This window comes from Trichomycterus rosablanca, chromosome 4 (genome assembly GCF_030014385.1).
Source record: "Trichomycterus rosablanca isolate fTriRos1 chromosome 4, fTriRos1.hap1, whole genome shotgun sequence".
Taxonomy (NCBI): domain Eukaryota; kingdom Metazoa; phylum Chordata; class Actinopteri; order Siluriformes; family Trichomycteridae; genus Trichomycterus; species Trichomycterus rosablanca.
Genome location: NC_085991.1, coordinates 3,572,726 through 3,591,769, shown reverse-complemented (window position 1 = coordinate 3,591,769; position 19,044 = coordinate 3,572,726). Strand labels below are relative to the sequence as shown.

The window sequence follows — 19,044 nt, the reverse complement described above, 5'->3', positions numbered from 1 at the left end:
GTATAAAAACTTAGTTTTGTATTAGTTTAACTCCAAAAAAACTCCAGTGACACTCCAATGGAACTCGAGTGGAACTTCAATGGAACTCGAGTGGAACTTCAATGGAACTCCAGTGGAACTTCAATGGAACTCCAGTGGAACTTCAATAGAACTCCAGTGGAACTCCAATGGAACACTACACAACCCAGATGAGCACCTTCGGGATGAACTGGAATGCTTGCTGTCTGCAAGGCCTTCTCATCCAAAGTACCTGAGATTTGTGAGAAATTGTTATTTAATTGACAGGGCACAAATGCCCTCCCAGAAGAGTGGAGGCTGGTATGGCTGCAAATTCTACAGTATATCAAAATTCAGTTCAGATGATGTCTACATATTTTTGAACATATTTTGTATTTGTTTACAAGAAATATTATGTTTGTGCTTGCTGGTGGGTGAATTCTTACCAGGTTTTAATAAGAAAGGGTCGTGAACACTGAGCCATTTAATCTGCTGGGTTGAAAATATAAATACAGCACACCTAATGCATGGTTATGTCTAAGTGGGGTGGGGTTTTTTGTTTGCTTTTTTGTAACCTCGATCCGAAATTAAATTCTACAAATTTGGTTCAACTCTCTGCCAGAGATTCTCAGCCAATCAACTGACTGGTGACAAAAGCTGCTTGAGACACGATAAGGTCAAAAGTACTTATTTAATATAACAGATTTTAGACATGGCGGCACGGTGGCTCACACTGTCGCCTCACGGCAAGAAGGTCCCGGGTTCGATCCCCAGGCGGCACGGCACGGGTCCTTTCTGTGCAGAGTTTGCATGTTCTCCCTGTGTCTGTGTGGGTTTCTTCCAGGAGCTCCGGTTTCCTCCCACAGTCCAAAAACATGCAGTCAGGTTAATTGGAGACACTGAATAGCCCTATAGGTGAATGGGTGTATGTGTGTGTCTGCCCTGGCACCCCGTCCAGGGTGTTACTGTGTGCCTTGCGCCCATTGAAAAGCTGGGATAAGCTCCAGCAACCCCCCACAACCCTAATTGAATAAGCGGTTAAGAAAATGAATGAATGAATGAATAAATAATGCCTGATTAGGTCTCAATGCTGAATTTTGCTTTTTTAACCTTGATCAAAAATTTTATTTTACAAATTTGCCATCAACTCATCAACTGATTGGTGACAAAAGCTAATTGAGACACACTATAAGGTCAAAAGTATGTAGACAGTATATCACTTACTTAATATAACTCATTTTAGACACTTGTTCCCAATAGATGTCACAGAAACAGCAGAACTACAGATGAATAAGGGGGTGTCCACATACTTTTCGACATACAGTGTATAACTTCATCTTCTAAAAACAGAAGCACATGCGCTCAGTGGTCGAGCCCTGGATTATGTAATTACCACCTGAGTGAATCCAGCTCTGGGTAAGTGCGACATAATTGCCTTATTATCCCAATCATCCGCAGTCATTTAAAAATAGCACAGGTTAAAAAAATACCCCAACCGCACGCTGAGTCAGACTGGGGTGACGATTTAACACGGTAATGGTGCAAGGTGTGGCTGTGGGGCGGGTCTCTGTATGGTCTTAAGTGGTCCAAAAAAGCCCTGACTTAAGATGCTTAAAAAGATCCGACATGAAGATTGGGATAAACTGCCTAAATCCAGGTGTGCAAGGCTTGCAAAGACGACGTGCAGCTGTAACTGCTGCCAAAGGGGCTGAATACACTGAAAAGCTCAGCAAAACACATCTTTAGTATTTATTTCTGTTCCTGAAGCGCATCACTGCCAGCTGGGAGCAAAGAAAAGACCGTTCTTGTGCTAATTCGCCGGGCGCGGGTGCTTAGCAACCATGCTAGCTCCCTCCGCCGGTTTCCGCTGAGCTCATTGTTCTCCGGGACGGCACGTTCCCCTTAACGAAGCGTTCGATTCAATTACGGGAGCTGAGCCGAACCAGACCCACCACAACATCGCCTTTATGATCCCATCAGGTCTGTTTCCGTCTACATGAACTACACAGCCAAAAGTACGTGGACGCCTGGTCATGCGCTTCTCGGACATCCTGTTTCCGAAGACGTGAGCGTTTATTTATTTAGCCTCCGCTATTCTGGGAAGATTTGAAGCAGGTCTGTGGGAATTTCTGCTCGAGTTTGTGAGGTCAGGCACTAATGAGCAGGTCACTGGAGTTGCATCACACTGAACTGGTGGACGCTTGTCTTGAAATGATTTCACAAACCAGTTCACAATGGGAGCGACTGAAACACATGAACTCGATTACTGGACCCAGTTACACAAAGCACACAACCTACCTGCCAAAAGAATGGCTCAGACCTAAACGCTAGACCTCATAAAGTAAATAGGTTTGCCAGCATGGTTCGGGTCTGCCAAGGTTCTTTCTGTTCTAACCGGAGCTCACTGAGTGGACACCAAATGGTCCGGCTGAGTCAAGATGAAGAAACGGAACAGAAGGTCATCTGTCCATGAGCTGAAGCCGTGTCTATTTACTTCTGGTCACACAGTGCACTTCAATTGGTATTAAAGACCTCGAAATAAGGTCATGGTATTAAAACCCTGGTATTAAAACTCGGCCTTCCCCAAACTGTTGCCACAAAGTTAAAAGCATGTGATCTGGCTCACATGATTGATTATATATACCTGTTATTACTGACGTAATATACCCGGCTAAAACACATTAAGTCATTCATTAGAAGGGGTGTCCATATACTTTTGGTCATTCCATAAAATAGACCTGGTTTGGTGTAAATTCGCCTCAGCAAGTCTCCTTAAAGTCTAAAGTATGTGGACACCCCTTCTAATGACAACTTTGTGGCAGCAGTTTGTACCAGTGATGAGGTAGGTGTTGAGGAACTCCGGTGGACCTCACCGAGCCCTGACCTCCACCCGACCGAACACCTCTGGGATGAATTAGAACACTGACTGCAATCCAGCATCCAGTGGAAAGCCGTCACAAATGAGTGCGGCGTGCTAATACTCGTGGTCTCATGGTTGGGTGTCCTGGGATCACGTGACCAGAACCGCTGACCCCCCCCCCCCCAACAGCCGTAAATGCTCTTGGGATACTCTATGATTTCGGCGTTTACCTTCGACCGATGGCGCCTGGTCCTGGGCCGAGTAGAGCATCTCCTTGAAAGCCTGTGGAGAAAAGAGAAGAACGTCAGACGTTTTGTTTCTGGTTTACATTCTAGCAAACTTGGCACTCGCGGCACACGGAAACCAGACGAGAACGAGCATCAATCACTGACGGGAGAAGAGGAAGCGTCCGGAGCCAAAGAGGAAACGGAGAGCGGTGATTCAGCACCGGTTCCATTCGTCCAGGAGACACCAGACTCGTTCCCCAATCAGAAATAGAAATATGGAAGAAGGACAGAACGCAGGTCTGGATAATAATGCGGCTCGGTTTGGCTCGACGGGTCACAAGTCGATGCTAACCTGCTGACCGCTCGCTTACGCCAATCATCAATGCTTCCACACAAATGGCCAAAAGCGCATTAATAATCCAGTTACACAAAGAGCACAAAGTTTCGGACTGTGGCTGTGGGAATATGTGGCCGTTCTGTCAAAGTCAGACACAGAAAATAATATATAATAATAATCCAAAAAATCCCAAAGGTCTCCAGTGGGGTTGAGGTCATAGCTCGGTGAAGTCCGTCTGCAGTTCCTCCAGGTCAAGCTAAACTGCTCAAACCAAAGGGGCTTTCCCCAAACTGTTGCCACGCAATTCATTCTATGCACCTGCTACACTTGAACCCAGTAGTTGTGAGGGGTGTCAACAAACTTTGGGCACATATGGCAGGTGTGCTTAGTGTGCACCAAAAGAATGGCTCAGACCTTAATGCTAGACTCCACAAAGTAAAAAGGTTTGCCGGCGTGGTTCGGGTCTGCAAAAGCCATCGGACGCCAAATGAAACAACAGAATGTGACCACAAGTTGACCAGCGGGTGCTCACGATGCTAACTACGCCAATCATCAATGCTTCCACACAAAAGGCCAAAAGCGCATTAATAATCCAGTTACACAAACAGCACAAGGTTTCGGACTGTGGCTGTGGGAATATGTGGCCGTCCTGTCACAATCAGGCACAGAAAATGACTGATAATAATCCAAAAAATCCCAAAGGTGTCCAGTGGGGTTGAGGTCATAGCGCGGTGCAGTCGACCACTTGGCTCAAACTTGTGCTTAAATCAAAAGGGCCTTCCCCAAACTGTTGGCATGCAATTCATTCTGTGCACCTGCTACACTTGAACCCAGTAGTTGTGAGGGGTGTCAGTAAACTTTTGGACATGGAGTGTGCAACTGATTGGGCACAGATGGCAGGAGCTTCGGTCAGAAAGACTGCTAAGTGTCCTGTGTTATATTTCATGCTTAGTGTGCACCAAAAGAGGCGGTTGTAGCCCAGCGGGTTAAGGTTGCCAGGTTGTCACTGTTGGGCCCTTGAGCAAGGCCCTTAACCCTCAATTGCTTAGACAGTATATTGAAACAGTACTGTAATGCCGAAAATGTAAATGCAAAAGAATGGCTCGGACCCTAATGCTAGACCCCATAAAGTAAAAGCAAAAGTCTCCACGCCAACGGACGCCAAATGAAACAGAACGGAACGTGACCTGACCATCACGCCTGAAATGTAAGGTGATCTGTCCGTGAGCTGAATGTGAGGTCTAATCTGATTCTGCTTCCAGACAAGCGTAGTGCATTTCGCACAGCACGGCCAAAAGTTTGTGGACGCCTGACCATAAGCTAGTCGTACACCCCGCTTCTAAACCACGGTTGCTAATGTGGAGTACGGTGGTGCAACCAGTTCTCAGGTTAGAAGGGGAAATGACTTCCAGATGGGTGATACGGGTGTTGGAGAACTTTGCTCCTGTGTTTTCACTCAGGTCCTCTTCGTGGATTATCATGTTCTGTTTAATCATGACGGGGACAATCGGCGAGGGGGGGTGATTACATTTTCACAGCTACAGTTCATCCTGGACATCATGCTGAGGTGATTATTTCTTCCTTATCAGCTCGTCCTGCGCAGGTCACCGGGTCAAGGGTCACGTCTCACAGTGGACGGACTGTATAGGATGAACGGATTAGTGACGTCTCAACCCTGTTATCCACGACCGATAACGGCATCAGAATTCTGCTGAATACGATTTTCAGCTCAGAGACCACCGCTGAGACCTGGTTCGAGTCTTACAAAGTGCTGCCAGCCTGGTTGGACACCCTGTAGACAAGATCGACCCTCTCTAAAAGAGGTACGGCTGCAACAGCGACTCCTACTGTCTGATCGAGGAGGAGAACGAGTAGCCCAAAGTATCCCCAAACCATTACAGCAGCACCACAACGTTTAAACGTCGATACGTTTCATATAAAATATCATTTCACGGACAGGCGGGGCGGGAGGATTTAAAATAGAATACCTATACTGCTCACAAATTAGCTTTTTCCGCTGCAACGAGATGCTGCTTCCACCCGGGGGTGATATGAGACGATAAACACTAGGGATGTAACGATTCACCACAATACAGTTAATAACCGATTAAAAAAATTCCACGATTCAAATGGATTTCACATGTAAAGTGAATCGATATTCACTTTAAACAGCAGAGGGCGCTGGCGCTATACACCTCGCCTGGTTGACGTCACTGGCGTTATACGCCTGGTTGCCAAATTCAGGGTTTTTTAGCTAAATTGGGCTTATAAAAAATTGTTTTGCATAGTTTGTGCCTACCTCAGAAATAAAAGGGCATTTATAATTTAGATAAATAATCAGATACTCACAAATACAGGATTTTATTTTCTTTTATTAAGAGAAATAATAAAAGGAAACTTTGTTATCATTTGTCTTCAATAAAAAAATAAAAAAATCGTATCGTGAACCCAGTATCGTGAATCGCAGCGTATCGTGGGTAGAGTGTATCGTTACATCCCTAATAAACACCCATGTGTTGGAAATGGAAGCGGTGTTTTCATTGCTGATGTAGCGATCTCTAATTATTTATTCTTTCTGTGCGGCCCGGTAATAAATGACCCACGGGCCGGTACAGGTCCGCGGCCCGGTGGTTAGGGACCACTGCTGTAGAGTGTCATGTAGCTCTAGTCGGACGGAACAGGACCCACGTCTTCCGAAATGTTCTACTTGTCACAGGACAGTCCACAGTAGATTAAAGACGATCCTTTATGTCCTTTACGATTCTAACAGTGGAACAGCGGAACACTGACCCCGTCTGAAGGGAATTTTGGGTGGCAGCTGTCCCGGCTGTTTTCTGTTCGGAGACAAGGCTCTCGCTGTGGTTCGCTGAAGTCTCAGAGCCTAAAATCTGGCTTTGTGAGGCTTTTGTTTGTTTGTTTATTAGGATTTTAACGTCATGTTTTACACTCTTAACATCAAACACAGTCATGGACAGTTTAGTATCTCCAATTCACCTCACTTGCGTGTCTTTGGACTGTGGGAGGAAACCGGAGCTCCCGGAGGAAACCCACGCAGACACGGGGAGAACATGCAAACTCCACACAGAAAGGACCCGGACCGCCCCGCCTGGGGATCGAACCCGGGACCTTCTTGCTGTGAGGCGACAGTGCTACCCACCGAACCACCGTGCCGCCCTTGTGAGGCTTTTAATGTCTCACTTTTTCTTCTCTATTGATGTCGACATGGAGTAAATAAATACATAAGGGGGTATAATTAAATTAAAAAATGATTTTTTTTCAGGTCGTTTGCGTCAAATACGCAAAAATAGAAAATCACACAGGGGTTGTTATTTATTTATTTTATTTATTGAAGCTATGCTATAAGTAGGGATGCATCGATACCATTTTTTCCCAACCGAGTACGAGTACAAGTACATGTATTTTTGTACTTGCCGATAATGATACCGATACCTATTTAGAATACCGTTTTCTTTAAAAACAAAAACACACGTGAGAAGTTTAATGATACCACGTCCAAAAATGCACGTCAACAAGTAGCGAGTGATCAAAGTGTTTGTGCGCTGACGTGATGAAATCAAGGAGGAAAAATAAATAAATCTGAGTGGATTTGGCAACACGAGCAGCACAGATTGTTCTGTAGTGAGTTGGAGGTTAATAAATATTTTTGCAATGTTGGTGTTTTGTTGTTATGTTTTGTAGAGAACGATCAGGTCAGAAATACTGTAAAACGTGTGTGTGCTGATGTATTCTGATATAAACTATATTATCCCCCTGTCCCACCTGTTTACACTCCTCTCCTGCGTTTCCCCTCACACCGTATCCTGCGTTCTCATTGGCTGTTCGACATGTCACTCATTCCCACTCGCACATCTCAGATCAGATATCTGACGTGCTAGACGAGCGCTCGGTGAGCCGGTCGGATCGAGTTGTTGGATAGTTCACACTTAGCGATCGAGAGCCGAGTTTTGATCGCCGAGCGAACGCCGAGTTGCTCCCGAGCCGGCAAATCTAGCGCCGACCAGCCGCCAAGCGAAAATCATGGCAAAAATCGGTATCGGATGTTTAGTATCGGAGCCTCGTTTGCGAGTACGAGTAAATGAGCGCGGTATCGGGCCAATACCCGACACCAGTATCGGTACTCATGCATCTCTAGCTATAGGACAATAATTTATGCACACTCAGGTCTTACTTTGCTTTTATCAATATCAGTCTGCATGCACACAAAGCCTTCACACATTCAGCCCCAGGTGCATTGTGGTTAGAAATCGAGCTGACATTCTTTTGGGACACCGTACAAATCTTGTTGTAGGACACGTTGTGCCCTGTTGTAGATACGTAGACTGAAAAATGCGATCGTTTTGCACCAATAATCCTTTAAGAAATTTTTGCCTTCTTATCATCCTCCTCACTGAGCATTAAACACACTGTTGCATTTATTTCACGTGTTTACATCACAGCACCGTAAACCGAAAATGGTTCATGAAGGTCAAACAATTCATCGTGTTTTTCAGACTGTCCTACCTGACCTGGGAACTCGGTAATCTGACACCTGAGTTACGAGTGCAGGGAAAGTCAGCGGGATTATGGGAACGCTGGTTTCTGGTTGCTGTTTGTGAAGTTCGCCCGCATGCTTCTATTTTTCCTGACGGCTTTTGTGTTTTTAGTGTAAACGCAGGTTTTGCTACAGGTGACGGCCGAACATCTCACTGTTTCCTAAATGTTACTGACATCAAGGCTTATAGGAAGGCGGCGTGAAGACAGATACGCCCTGTGGGGTTCCTTAGGGCTCTTTATTTTGGTTTATAGGAGCGATGCACGTACCCCCTCTCAATGAGGGGGGTACGTGCATCGCTCCTTTAATTTTTATGCTATTTTATTTATGCATTTTCTCCACTTCTCTCCCAATTTAGCGTAGTCAATTCGTCTTCCACCGCTGGACACTCCGGTCGCGCCTGCTTCACCCTCCGTCCGACATGTGCGCAGTCCATCAAGCCCTCCTTATTCACCCACACTTTCGGTGGGTTCGCGTGCGGAGAGCCACGCCCTTGTACTGGCGCCTCGGGCTACTACCCAGGGGTCCTTACACGGCGTCGAAGACCCCACCCACTTTTCGATCCGGTCTTTTCCCACCCGACAGTCTTTAATGACGGATTTTGTCTGCTGAAGGTATTGTCGATTATAGGGGCGCTCGGGAAGTTCAGAATGCCAGCGCTGGTGTTCTACCTGGGCGCCGAGACTTCTTCTTTGAACACGTATGCATGCCATCCATCGTGCCTATCAACCTGGGAAAAAGTTAGTGCCCCCCCCCCCGATTATTTAATCAATATTCCGCTAGCACACCAGCGCCGAGATTCTGAACTCCTCGTTGCCACCGGTTGTCTGGGTGCCATCTAGCGGGCATAATCGACACGTTTCTGCTAGGGCGGGATGAAATATAAAAATATAAAAAGTAGAGATGTACCGATAGGGGTTTTTGACGCCGATTTCGATCTCCGATTTCTTTTCAGAGCGATCGGCCGATAGCCGATTCCGATCGGGGGGTGGGGGGTGGTTTCAACCTGTGTTTTACTTTCCACCCGTTCTGGGGTAATACCCAACTTTTAGTTCATTTTTCACCGCAGAGACGAGTCAAAAGCAGGATTCACTCGAAGCACTTTGTGTTTATTATAACAGCTTGGGTATAACACCGAAAATAAAACTGAGTGGCCGCATTAAATAAAAGAAAATAAATATAAACAGAGTGAAGGAGCGAGAGGGGAAAGTTTCACGTGCTGCCCCCGGCTACAGCGCACAGCGACTACAACAACATGCAACAGTACCCATAATGCAATGTGTTTTCAAAACATTAACCCCTTACTTTCCCAACACTGACCCCCAGGGGGTGTGGCGGCATTGCGAGATTTTTTTACTTCTAAAACTAAAGCAATTCATTTTTCACCCACGGGACACATATCTCATTAGTCTAACTGACCACACACACACACACACACACACACACGCAGGTTAGATGTTATACAGTTCAGTCTGAAAAAACCTTAAAAATAGGACGAACAGTGAAGATAAACCGCTGACGGAAGCATTGACGTGTGTGTGTGTGTGTGTGTTTGTGCCTTTAAGAGAGACGCTCTGTTCACAGTATCGATATAAGTGATTCATGAGTCGATTCATTTTTCGCGAAGTGTAACTTTCTCTTCTCAGTTATCTCTCCGTGTTTACTGTTATTAATAAAATGTCGTGGTTTTAGATGAACACCAGCTACTACAGAACATTCTGTGTGACTCTCTTACACTAAAAAGCTTCATTACACTGCTGTTACCACAGATCTGTAACCGAGTCAGACTCGTTCCGTCTGTCAGAGCAGATGATCCTGAACTATGTATGATGCACAACGTTAATGATGTTATTTTAGGTCGTGAAGAGCTTTCACCATGGTTTCTGTACGATGGTTTCTGTACGATGGTTGATGAATGGTGATGTGATGGTTGATGCTTTGTAGCTCAAAGTCTGGATCAATCCACTGAGCTGTTAAGCTTAACATGATCTTTATACATCACACGATCGGATCGGCTACATTTGGGAAATATCGCCGATCGCCGAGAGCATATTTTGATAAAAAATCGGCCGATAACGATTTATAGCCGATCGATCGATCTCTAATAAAAAGGGGTGTCCACATACTTTTGGTCTCACGGGGTGTATGTTCCTTGGCCAAAACCCGTTCTAAATCAAGAGGGTAAATAAATTCTGCCCTAAATTCTACCTGATACCTAATGAGAACTGACTTGTGGGTCAGCCAGTGTGGGGTCAGCAATAATCTCATTACACATACAGTAGGTCATTACACCTAAAGAAGCCCGAGCAGGAACACACGTCCAATCCCGCCGCAGGTTCCTCACACGATCTCATGTGAAATGATTCGATTATGTCAGCGTTTTTTTAAGTCTGTGGTAAGACGCTACCGAACAAGCAGCGCTCGAGGAGCCGGGGAAGCTAAAACAACACGGCGGGTGAACGTCACAAACAGCCCGAGAAATCTGATCCGACCTGTTAGGGAAGTCCAAATGAAAAGGACTGGTGTGTTTCTGTAGGAGCTGTACAGCAAACGTGATGAAGTCAACTGGGATTGTTCAGCAAGTCTTCACACACTCAGATTCAAGTGGCTATAATAATAAAGCATGGTCACTAGCAAAGTGGGCGCGGTCAGACAGACGTTTGGAAGTAATTTTGCTCCTGACGTGCAATTTAGATGTTTATTATGATTCTACACTTGACGTTTCATCCTAGACGTACACAAACTATTCAACGTGCACGTCTTTGGACTGTGGGAGGAAACCGGAGCTCCCGGAGGAAACCCACACAGACACGGGGAGAACATGCAAACTCCACACAGAAAGGTGTCCATTTTATCAGCTCCACTTACCATACAGAAGCACTTTGTAGTTCTACAATTACCGACTGTAGTCCATCTGCTTCTCTGCATGCTTTGTTAGCCCCCTTTCACCCTGTTCTTCAATGGTCAGGACCCCCACAGGACCACCACAGAGCAGGTATTATTTAGGTGGTGGATCATTCTCAGCACTGCAGTGACACTGACATGGTGGTGGTGTGTTAGTGTGTGTTGTGCTGGTATGAGTGGATCAGACACAGCAGCGCTGCTGGAGTTTTTAAACACCTCACTGTCACTGCTGGACTGAGAATAGTCCACCAACCAAAAATATCCAGCCGACAGCGCCCCGTGGGCAGCGTCCTGTGACCACTGATGAAGGTCTAGAAGATGACCGACTCAAACAGCAGCAATAGATGAGCGATCGTCTCTGACTTTACATCTACAAGGTGGACCGACTAGGTAGGAGTGTCTAATAGAGTGGACAGTGAGTGGACACGGTACTTAAAAACTAGAGATGTACCGATCGGGGTTTTTGGCACCTCCTTTCAGGGATAGCCGATTCCGATGGGGGGGGGGGGGGGGGGGGTGTTGCAAATTTAGCAGTAAATAAAGTACATCAAAAAATAATTTTTTTACTCACAGGAGACATATTTCATTAGTCTAACTGACCACACACGCAGGTTTAATGTTATCCAGTTCAGTCTGAAAAAACCTTAAAAAGAGCCTCACAGTGAAGATAAACCGGAGCAGCGTGTGTGTGTGTGTGTGTGTGTGTGTGTGTGTGTGTGTTTGTGTGTTTGTGCCTTTAAGAGAGACGTTCTGTTCACTGTATCGCTTAGTGATTCACGAGTCGATTCATTTTATGCGAAGCGTAAGTTTCTCTTCTCGGTTATCTCTCCGTGTTTACTGTTATTAATTAAATGTCGTGGTTTTAAATAAACACCAGCTACTACAGAACATTCTGTGTGACTCTCTTACATTAAAAAGCTTCATTACACTGTTATTACCACAGATCTGTAACCGAGTCAGACTCGTTCCGTCTAAGGAGCTAAAAGTTCAGCAGATGATCCTGAACTAACGAATTTGGTAATGAATAAACTTTAGCCTCTGATTGGCTCTGTAACGTTTTCTGTTCTCATCTACATCACAAGTAAGAACCGCTTACGATTTACCAAAGTGAACCAGGAGTTTATATAACGTGCTGATAGAATCGACTCAGATGTGACCGGGTTGAATTATCTTTTTAAAGTAAATATTACAATCAGCAAAATTACATGGTATGTATGATGCACAACGTTAATGATGTTATTTTAGGTCATGAAGAGCTTTCACTGTGGTTTCTGTACGATGGTTGATGAATTTTGATGTGATGGTTGGTGCTTCGTAGCTCAAAGTCTGGATCAATCCACTGAGCTGTTAACTTAACATGATCTTTATATATCACACGATCGGATCGGCTACATTTAGGAAATATCGGCCGATCGCCGATAGCATATTTTGATTAAAAATCGGCCGATACCGATTCATAGCCGATCGATCGTTCCATCTCTATTAAAAACTCCAGCAGCGCTGCTGTGTCTGATCCACTCATACCAGCACAACACACACTAACACACCACCACCATGTCAGTGTCACTGCAGTGCTGAGAATCATCCACCACCCAAATAATACCTGCTCTGTGGTGGTCCTGTGGGGGTCCTGACCATTGAAGAACAGGGTGAAAGGGGGCTAACAAAGCATGTAGAGAAACAGATGGACTACAGTCAGTAATTGTAGAACTACAAAGTGCTTCTATATGGTAAGTGGAGCTGATAAAATGGACAGTGAGTGTAGAAACAAGGAGGAACTGTTCTTTGATAAACTCTTTCTCTCTCTATATATAGTAAGATAGTTTGGGTTCGTGTTTCCTCCTGGCTGTTCTAAGACGTGTGGGTTCTAATCCTTTAGTCATAGAAAAGAAATGAGACATAAAGTGCGCCGTAACTTCCTCCCGTCACAGTTCACGTCCCCTGCAGTGACGTATTTTCAGGCCGAACGTCAGCAAAACCTGGATTTCCACCAGGGGTGCACAAACTTTTGCAGACTGCAGTTTCCCTCCTGTGAAGAGGAAGGCGAGCTGTCCTTCCGTCCCGGCGCGGGATTAGATTAGGCTAATCTAATCATTCCTCATCAGATTAATCATTACTCACTCACATGTGCAGGCCTGACTCTCATCAACAACGGTGTGGAAAAGTAAGTGCCCCCTCCCCTGATTGCCTCGTAACAGTCGACCGTTATCAAACTTGAGGAGCAAAGCTACCCAACACCAGTATCACCCCGGCGAAGAGGTTTCTGCCCCCCCCTCCCCGTTCCTAGGTAATCATCTTAAAGTTTCTACATGAGCACGTCACCCCACAATGTATAAAAAACATGTCGGTCTAGAAAGAGTTACAAAGCCATTGAGCCATTGCTAAAACTTTAGGACTCCAATGAACCAAAGTGAGAGCAGCCTTTAATCAATTTCCTAAAACAGGTCTTGGACTAAGTTGTACACCGCTACACACTAAAGACTAAGTCGTACAGTCTTGGACTAAATCGTACAGTCTTGGACTAAGTCGTACACCGCTATACACTAAAGACTAAGTCGTACACTGTCGTACACTAAAGACTAAGTCGTACAGTCTTGGACTAAATCATACACCGTCATACACTAAAGACTAAGTCGTACAGTCTTGGACTAAATCGTACAGTCTTGGACTAAGTCGTACACCCGCTATACACTAATGACTAAGTCGTACACTGTCGTACACTAATGACTAAATCGTACAGTCTTGGACTAAGTCATACACCGTCATACACTAAAGACTAATTCGTACAGTCTTAGACTAAGTCGTACACCGTTATACACTAAAGACTAAGTCGTACACTGTCGTACACTAATGACTAAATCGTACAGTCTTGGACTAAGTCATACACCGTCATACACTAAAGACTAATTCGTACAGTCTTAGACTAAGTCGTACACCGCTATACACTAAAGACTAAGTCGTACACTGTCGTACACTAATGACTAAATCGTACAGTCTTGGACTAAGTCATACACCGTCATACACTAAAGACTAATTCGTACAGTCTTAGACTAAGTCGTACACCGTTATACACTAAAGACTAATTCGTACAGTCTTGGACTAAGTCGTACACCGCTATACACTAAAGACTAAGTCGTACAGTCTTGGACTAAGTCGTACACCGTTATACACTAAAGACTAATTCGTACAGCCTTGGACTAAGTCGTACACCGTTATACACTAAAGACTCATTCGTACAGTCTTAGACTAAGTCGTACACCGTTATACACTAAAGACTAATTCGTACAGTCTTAGACTAAGTCGTACACCGTTATACACTAAAGACTAAGTCGTACACTGTCGTACACTAAAGACTAAGTCGTACAGTCTTGGACTAAATCATACACCGTCATACACTAAAGACTAAGTCGTACAGTCTTGGACTAAATCGTACAGTCTTGGACTAAGTCGTACACCCGCTATACACTAATGACTAAGTCGTACACTGTCGTACACTAATGACTAAATCGTACAGTCTTGGACTAAGTCATACACCGTCATACACTAAAGACTAATTCGTACAGTCTTAGACTAAGTCGTACACCGTTATACACTAAAGACTAAGTCGTACACTGTCGTACACTAATGACTAAATCGTACAGTCTTGGACTAAGTCATACACCGTCATACACTAAAGACTAATTCGTACAGTCTTAGACTAAGTCGTACACCGCTATACACTAAAGACTAAGTCGTACACTGTCGTACACTAATGACTAAATCGTACAGTCTTGGACTAAGTCATACACCGTCATACACTAAAGACTAATTCGTACAGTCTTAGACTAAGTCGTACACCGTTATACACTAAAGACTAATTCGTACAGTCTTGGACTAAGTCGTACACCGCTATACACTAAAGACTAAGTCGTACACTGTCGTACACTAATGACTAAATCGTACAGTCTTGGACTAGATCGTACACCGTCATACACTAAAGACTAATTCGTACAGTCTTGGACTAAGTCGTACACCGCTATACACTATAGACTAAGTCGTACAGTCTTGGACTAAGTCGTACACCGTTATACACTAAAGACTAATTCGTACAGCCTTGGACTAAGTCGTACACCGTTATACACTAAAGACTAATTCGTACAGTCTTAGACTAAGTCGTACACCGTTATACACTAAAGACTAATTCGTACAGTCTTAGACTAAGTCGTACACCGTTATACGCTAAAGACTAATTTGTACAGTCTTGGACTAAGTCGTACACCGCTATACACTAAAGACTAAGTCGTACACTGTCGTACACTAAAGACTAAGTCGTACAGTCTTGGACTAAGTCGTACACCGCTATACACTAAAGACTAAGTCGTACACCGTCATACACTAAAGACTAATTCGTACAGCCTTGGACTAAGTCGTACACCGCTATACACTAAAGACTAAGTCGTACACTGTCGTACACTAAAGACTAAGTCGTACAGTCTTGGACTAAGTCGTACACCGCTATACTCTAAAGACTAATTCGTACAGTCTTAGACTAAGTCGTACACCGTTATACACTAAAGACTAATTCGTACAGTCTTAGACTAAGTCGTACACCGCTATACACTAAAGACTAAGTCGTACACTGTCGTACACTAAAGACTAAGTCGTACAGTCTTGGACTAAGTCGTACACCGCTATACTCTAAAGACTAATTCGTACAGTCTTAGACTAAGTCGTACACCGTTATACACTAAAGACTAATTCGTACAGTCTTAGACTAAGTCGTACACCGTTATACACTAAAGACTAATTCGTACAGTCTTAGACTAAGTCGTACACCGCTATACACTAAAGACTAATTCGTACAGTCTTAGACTAAGTCGTACACCGTTATACTCTAAAGACTAATTCGTACAGTCTTAGACTAAGTCGTACACCGTTATACACTAAAGACTAATTCGTACAGTCTTAGACTAAGTCGTACACCGTTATACTCTAAAGACTAATTCGTACAGTCTTAGACTAAGTCGTACACCGTTATACACTAAAGACTAATTCATACAGTCTTGGACTAAGTCTTACACCGTCATACACTAAAGACTAATTCGTACAGCCTTGGACTAAGTCGTACAGCCTTGGACTAAGTCGTACACCGCTATACACTAAAGACTAAGTCGTACACCGTCATACACTAAAGACTAATTCGTACAGCCTTGGACTAAGTCGTACAGCCTTGGACTAAGTCGTACACCGCTATACACTAAAGACTAAGTCGTACACCGTCATACACTAAAGACTAATTCGTAGTCTTGGACTAAGTCGTACACCGTCATACACTAAAGACTAATTCGTACAGCCTTGGACTAAGTCGTACAGCCTTGGACTAAGTCGTACACCGTCATACACTAATGACTAAGTCGTACAGTTCGTTCCATTGCTGGCCAGTGTGACTATATACAGTATTGTTTAACTCGTACGGTGATATCTTGGTGCTACCGTCCTGACTAACCAGCTGTAAGTCGTAAGCATGACAATACAGTCTTGGCCAAGTCGTGAAAGCAGCTAGCTAACGTTAGCCAACCCCGACTACCTCCAGCACACTAAACCGATTAATGGTGCTATATTCTCGTTCCTTTAGCTCTCACCTCATACTGAATGTACTGCTTCCTCCATTCCGGGGTGATGTGAGCCGACAGGTGCTCGGTGAATTTCATCCTGACGGTTTATCGATACAGCCCTTCAGAAAAGCTCAGTCTGAAAGCATCAGCACCGAAGCCTTCCGTTCTTCAGGCTCGCTTCTGAGAGATTCAGGCTCCTCTCCGCGTAACGACTCGAGTCACAAAATACACGGACATTTTATGAGTAAAACGTCCCCGTCGTCCTTTTTAACGAGTCGAATTTCATTTGAGGAGCGACGGTCGGACACCAAACACACCAACGACCGCTACACATTGACAATTCCTGTATGTTTTCCGTTCTGAAAGCTCCGGCAGCCGCCACGGAGGCAACACATTTACACTCAGCAGTGTAACAGAGTGCACTAGATGGGCAGCCGTTTCAAAGGAAATGTAGTGCGCTTATGAAGGGATTAAGAAGCTATTTAAAACGCAGCCGTTGTTTTTGTCCAAGTACGTCACCGCTCGTCGCATATATAAGGGGCGGAGGTGTTTACGAAGTGAGCCGGTAGATAAACAAAAATAGTGCCGGGTGAATTTTTGCACACACATTTCTCAACAAAAGCAAACTAATTATCTTTTAAATGCAATAAATTTTACAAATAAAGTGATAAATATATAAATTGACATATCGTGTTGTCAATTTGTCGTCAAGTGTCTTTGTACAGTAGATTGACGTGTTTTTGTAGAGCTTGCTTTGTGCACAGTAACAGGAAAGGGGCCTTCCCTAAAATGTTGGAAGTCAGATTCTAGTCAGATGTCCACATACTTTCAGCCATATAGAATATCTTGTATCAACCAACCTTCCCAGAACCCCTTATTAATGTCATTTTCTACAACACAATGGCTCCACTGGGAATAAAAATAACAGTACCGCCACCATGCTTGCCAGTAGGTACAGTGTTGTTGGGTTTGAATGCCTTATTTTGGTTTTCGTCCTAGCTCGTCTCGTATATAAGGGGCGGAGGTGTTTACGAAGTGAGCCGGTAGATAAGCAAAATAGTGCCGGGTGAATTAATATCTTTTAAATTCAAGACATTTTACAAATAAAGTGATAAATAAATAAACTGACAAGTTTCCTTGTCAATTTTCCATCAAGTGTCTTTGTAGAGCTTGCTTTGTGCACAGGAACAGGAAAGGGGCCTTCCCTAAAAAGTTGGAAGCATATAATCTCCTGTATATAACTGATTCATTACACCTGTTAGCAGCTATTGTTGCTGGAACACATGAATTCAAAATTTAGAAGAGATGTCCAATACTTTTGGCCAAATAGTGACCAGAGATCAGGTGCAAATCTGGTTTTGTTTATTGTCCAGTAACATCAGGGTTCTAAAGTGTGCAGTGCAGTGAATGTTCATTATCAGTCTTAATGTTCAAGAGAGTTAAAGCGAGTTTCAAAGTTCAAAGTGCAACATGTGTGTACAGTCCCATGAGCTCGGAGTGTGTATGATAAATCAGTGTGTGAACGATGAGCGAGATCAGTAAGGATACGCAGCAAAACCACTTTGCACGGCTGTACAGTTGTTTTCTTGTGGAATGAAGCGCCGCCTGCTTATCTGGCTGCTAACTAGAGAGCCGCACACTGTGTAGATTCACTGCTTTGCCACAGCTTTTTTAAAGCTTGCCACTGCGCTCAAAGCAAGGCCATAGGTAGGAAGGTGGGTAGGTAGGTACTTTATTGAGCCCATAGTAGGTACTTTATTAAAGCCCCAGTAGCATTATACAACAAGGAAAGTACACACTATAAAGATTCAACAGTTCAAATACAAAAACAGAACATACACAACAACAAAGACTGAATGAGAGTCTGATGATGATGATCAGCAATAACATTAAAACCACCTCCTTGTTTCTACACTCACTGTCCATTTTATCAGCTCCACTTACCATGTAGAAACACTTTGCAGTTCTACAATTACTGACTGTAGTCCATCTGTTTCTCTGCATGCTTTGTTAGCCCCCTTTCATGCTGTTCTTTAATGGTCAGGACCCCCCACAGGACCACCACAGAGCAGGTATTATTTGGGTGGTGGATGATTCTCAGCACTGCAGTGACACTGACATGGTGGTGGTGTGTTAGTGTGTGTTGTGCTGGTATGAGTGGATCAGACACAGCAGCGCTGATGGAGTTTTTAAACACCTCACTGTCACTGCTGGACTGAGAATAGTCCACCAACCAAAAATATCCATCCAACAGCACCCCATGGGCAGCATCCTGTGACCACTGATGAAGGTCTAGAAGATGACCGACTCAAACAGCAGCAATAGATGAGCGATCGTCTCTGACTTTACATCTACAAGTACACTGTACATCAGGGACAGTGATAGCTCAGTGGTTAAGGTACTGGACTAGTAAACAGAAGATTGCCGGTTCAAGCCCCGCCACCACCAAGTTGCCACTGTTGGGTCCCTGAGCAAGGCCCTTAACCCTCAATTGCTCATTGTATTCCGCTCATTGTGTGTAAGTCGCTTTGGATAAAAGCGTCTGCTAAATGCTAAAAATGTAAATGTAAATG

The 19,044-nt window shown here is 44.2% G+C and overlaps 1 protein-coding gene across 1 annotated transcript in view; it reads right to left on the bottom strand.

Moving 5' to 3' along the window:
• Window positions 1-16,756, bottom strand: part of xpr1b (xenotropic and polytropic retrovirus receptor 1b) — a 38,865-nt gene extending 22,109 nt beyond the window's left edge. Inside the window, exons 1-2 of the mRNA XM_062993813.1 lie at window positions 16,499-16,756; window positions 3,088-3,139 (exon numbers count right to left, since the gene is read on the bottom strand). Coding sequence (XP_062849883.1) covers window positions 3,088-3,139; window positions 16,499-16,567 — 121 coding nt within the window. The 5' untranslated portion in view covers window positions 16,568-16,756. The remainder of the gene's footprint in view (window positions 1-3,087; window positions 3,140-16,498) is intronic.
• Between the last annotated feature and the right edge of the window lie 2,288 nt (window positions 16,757-19,044).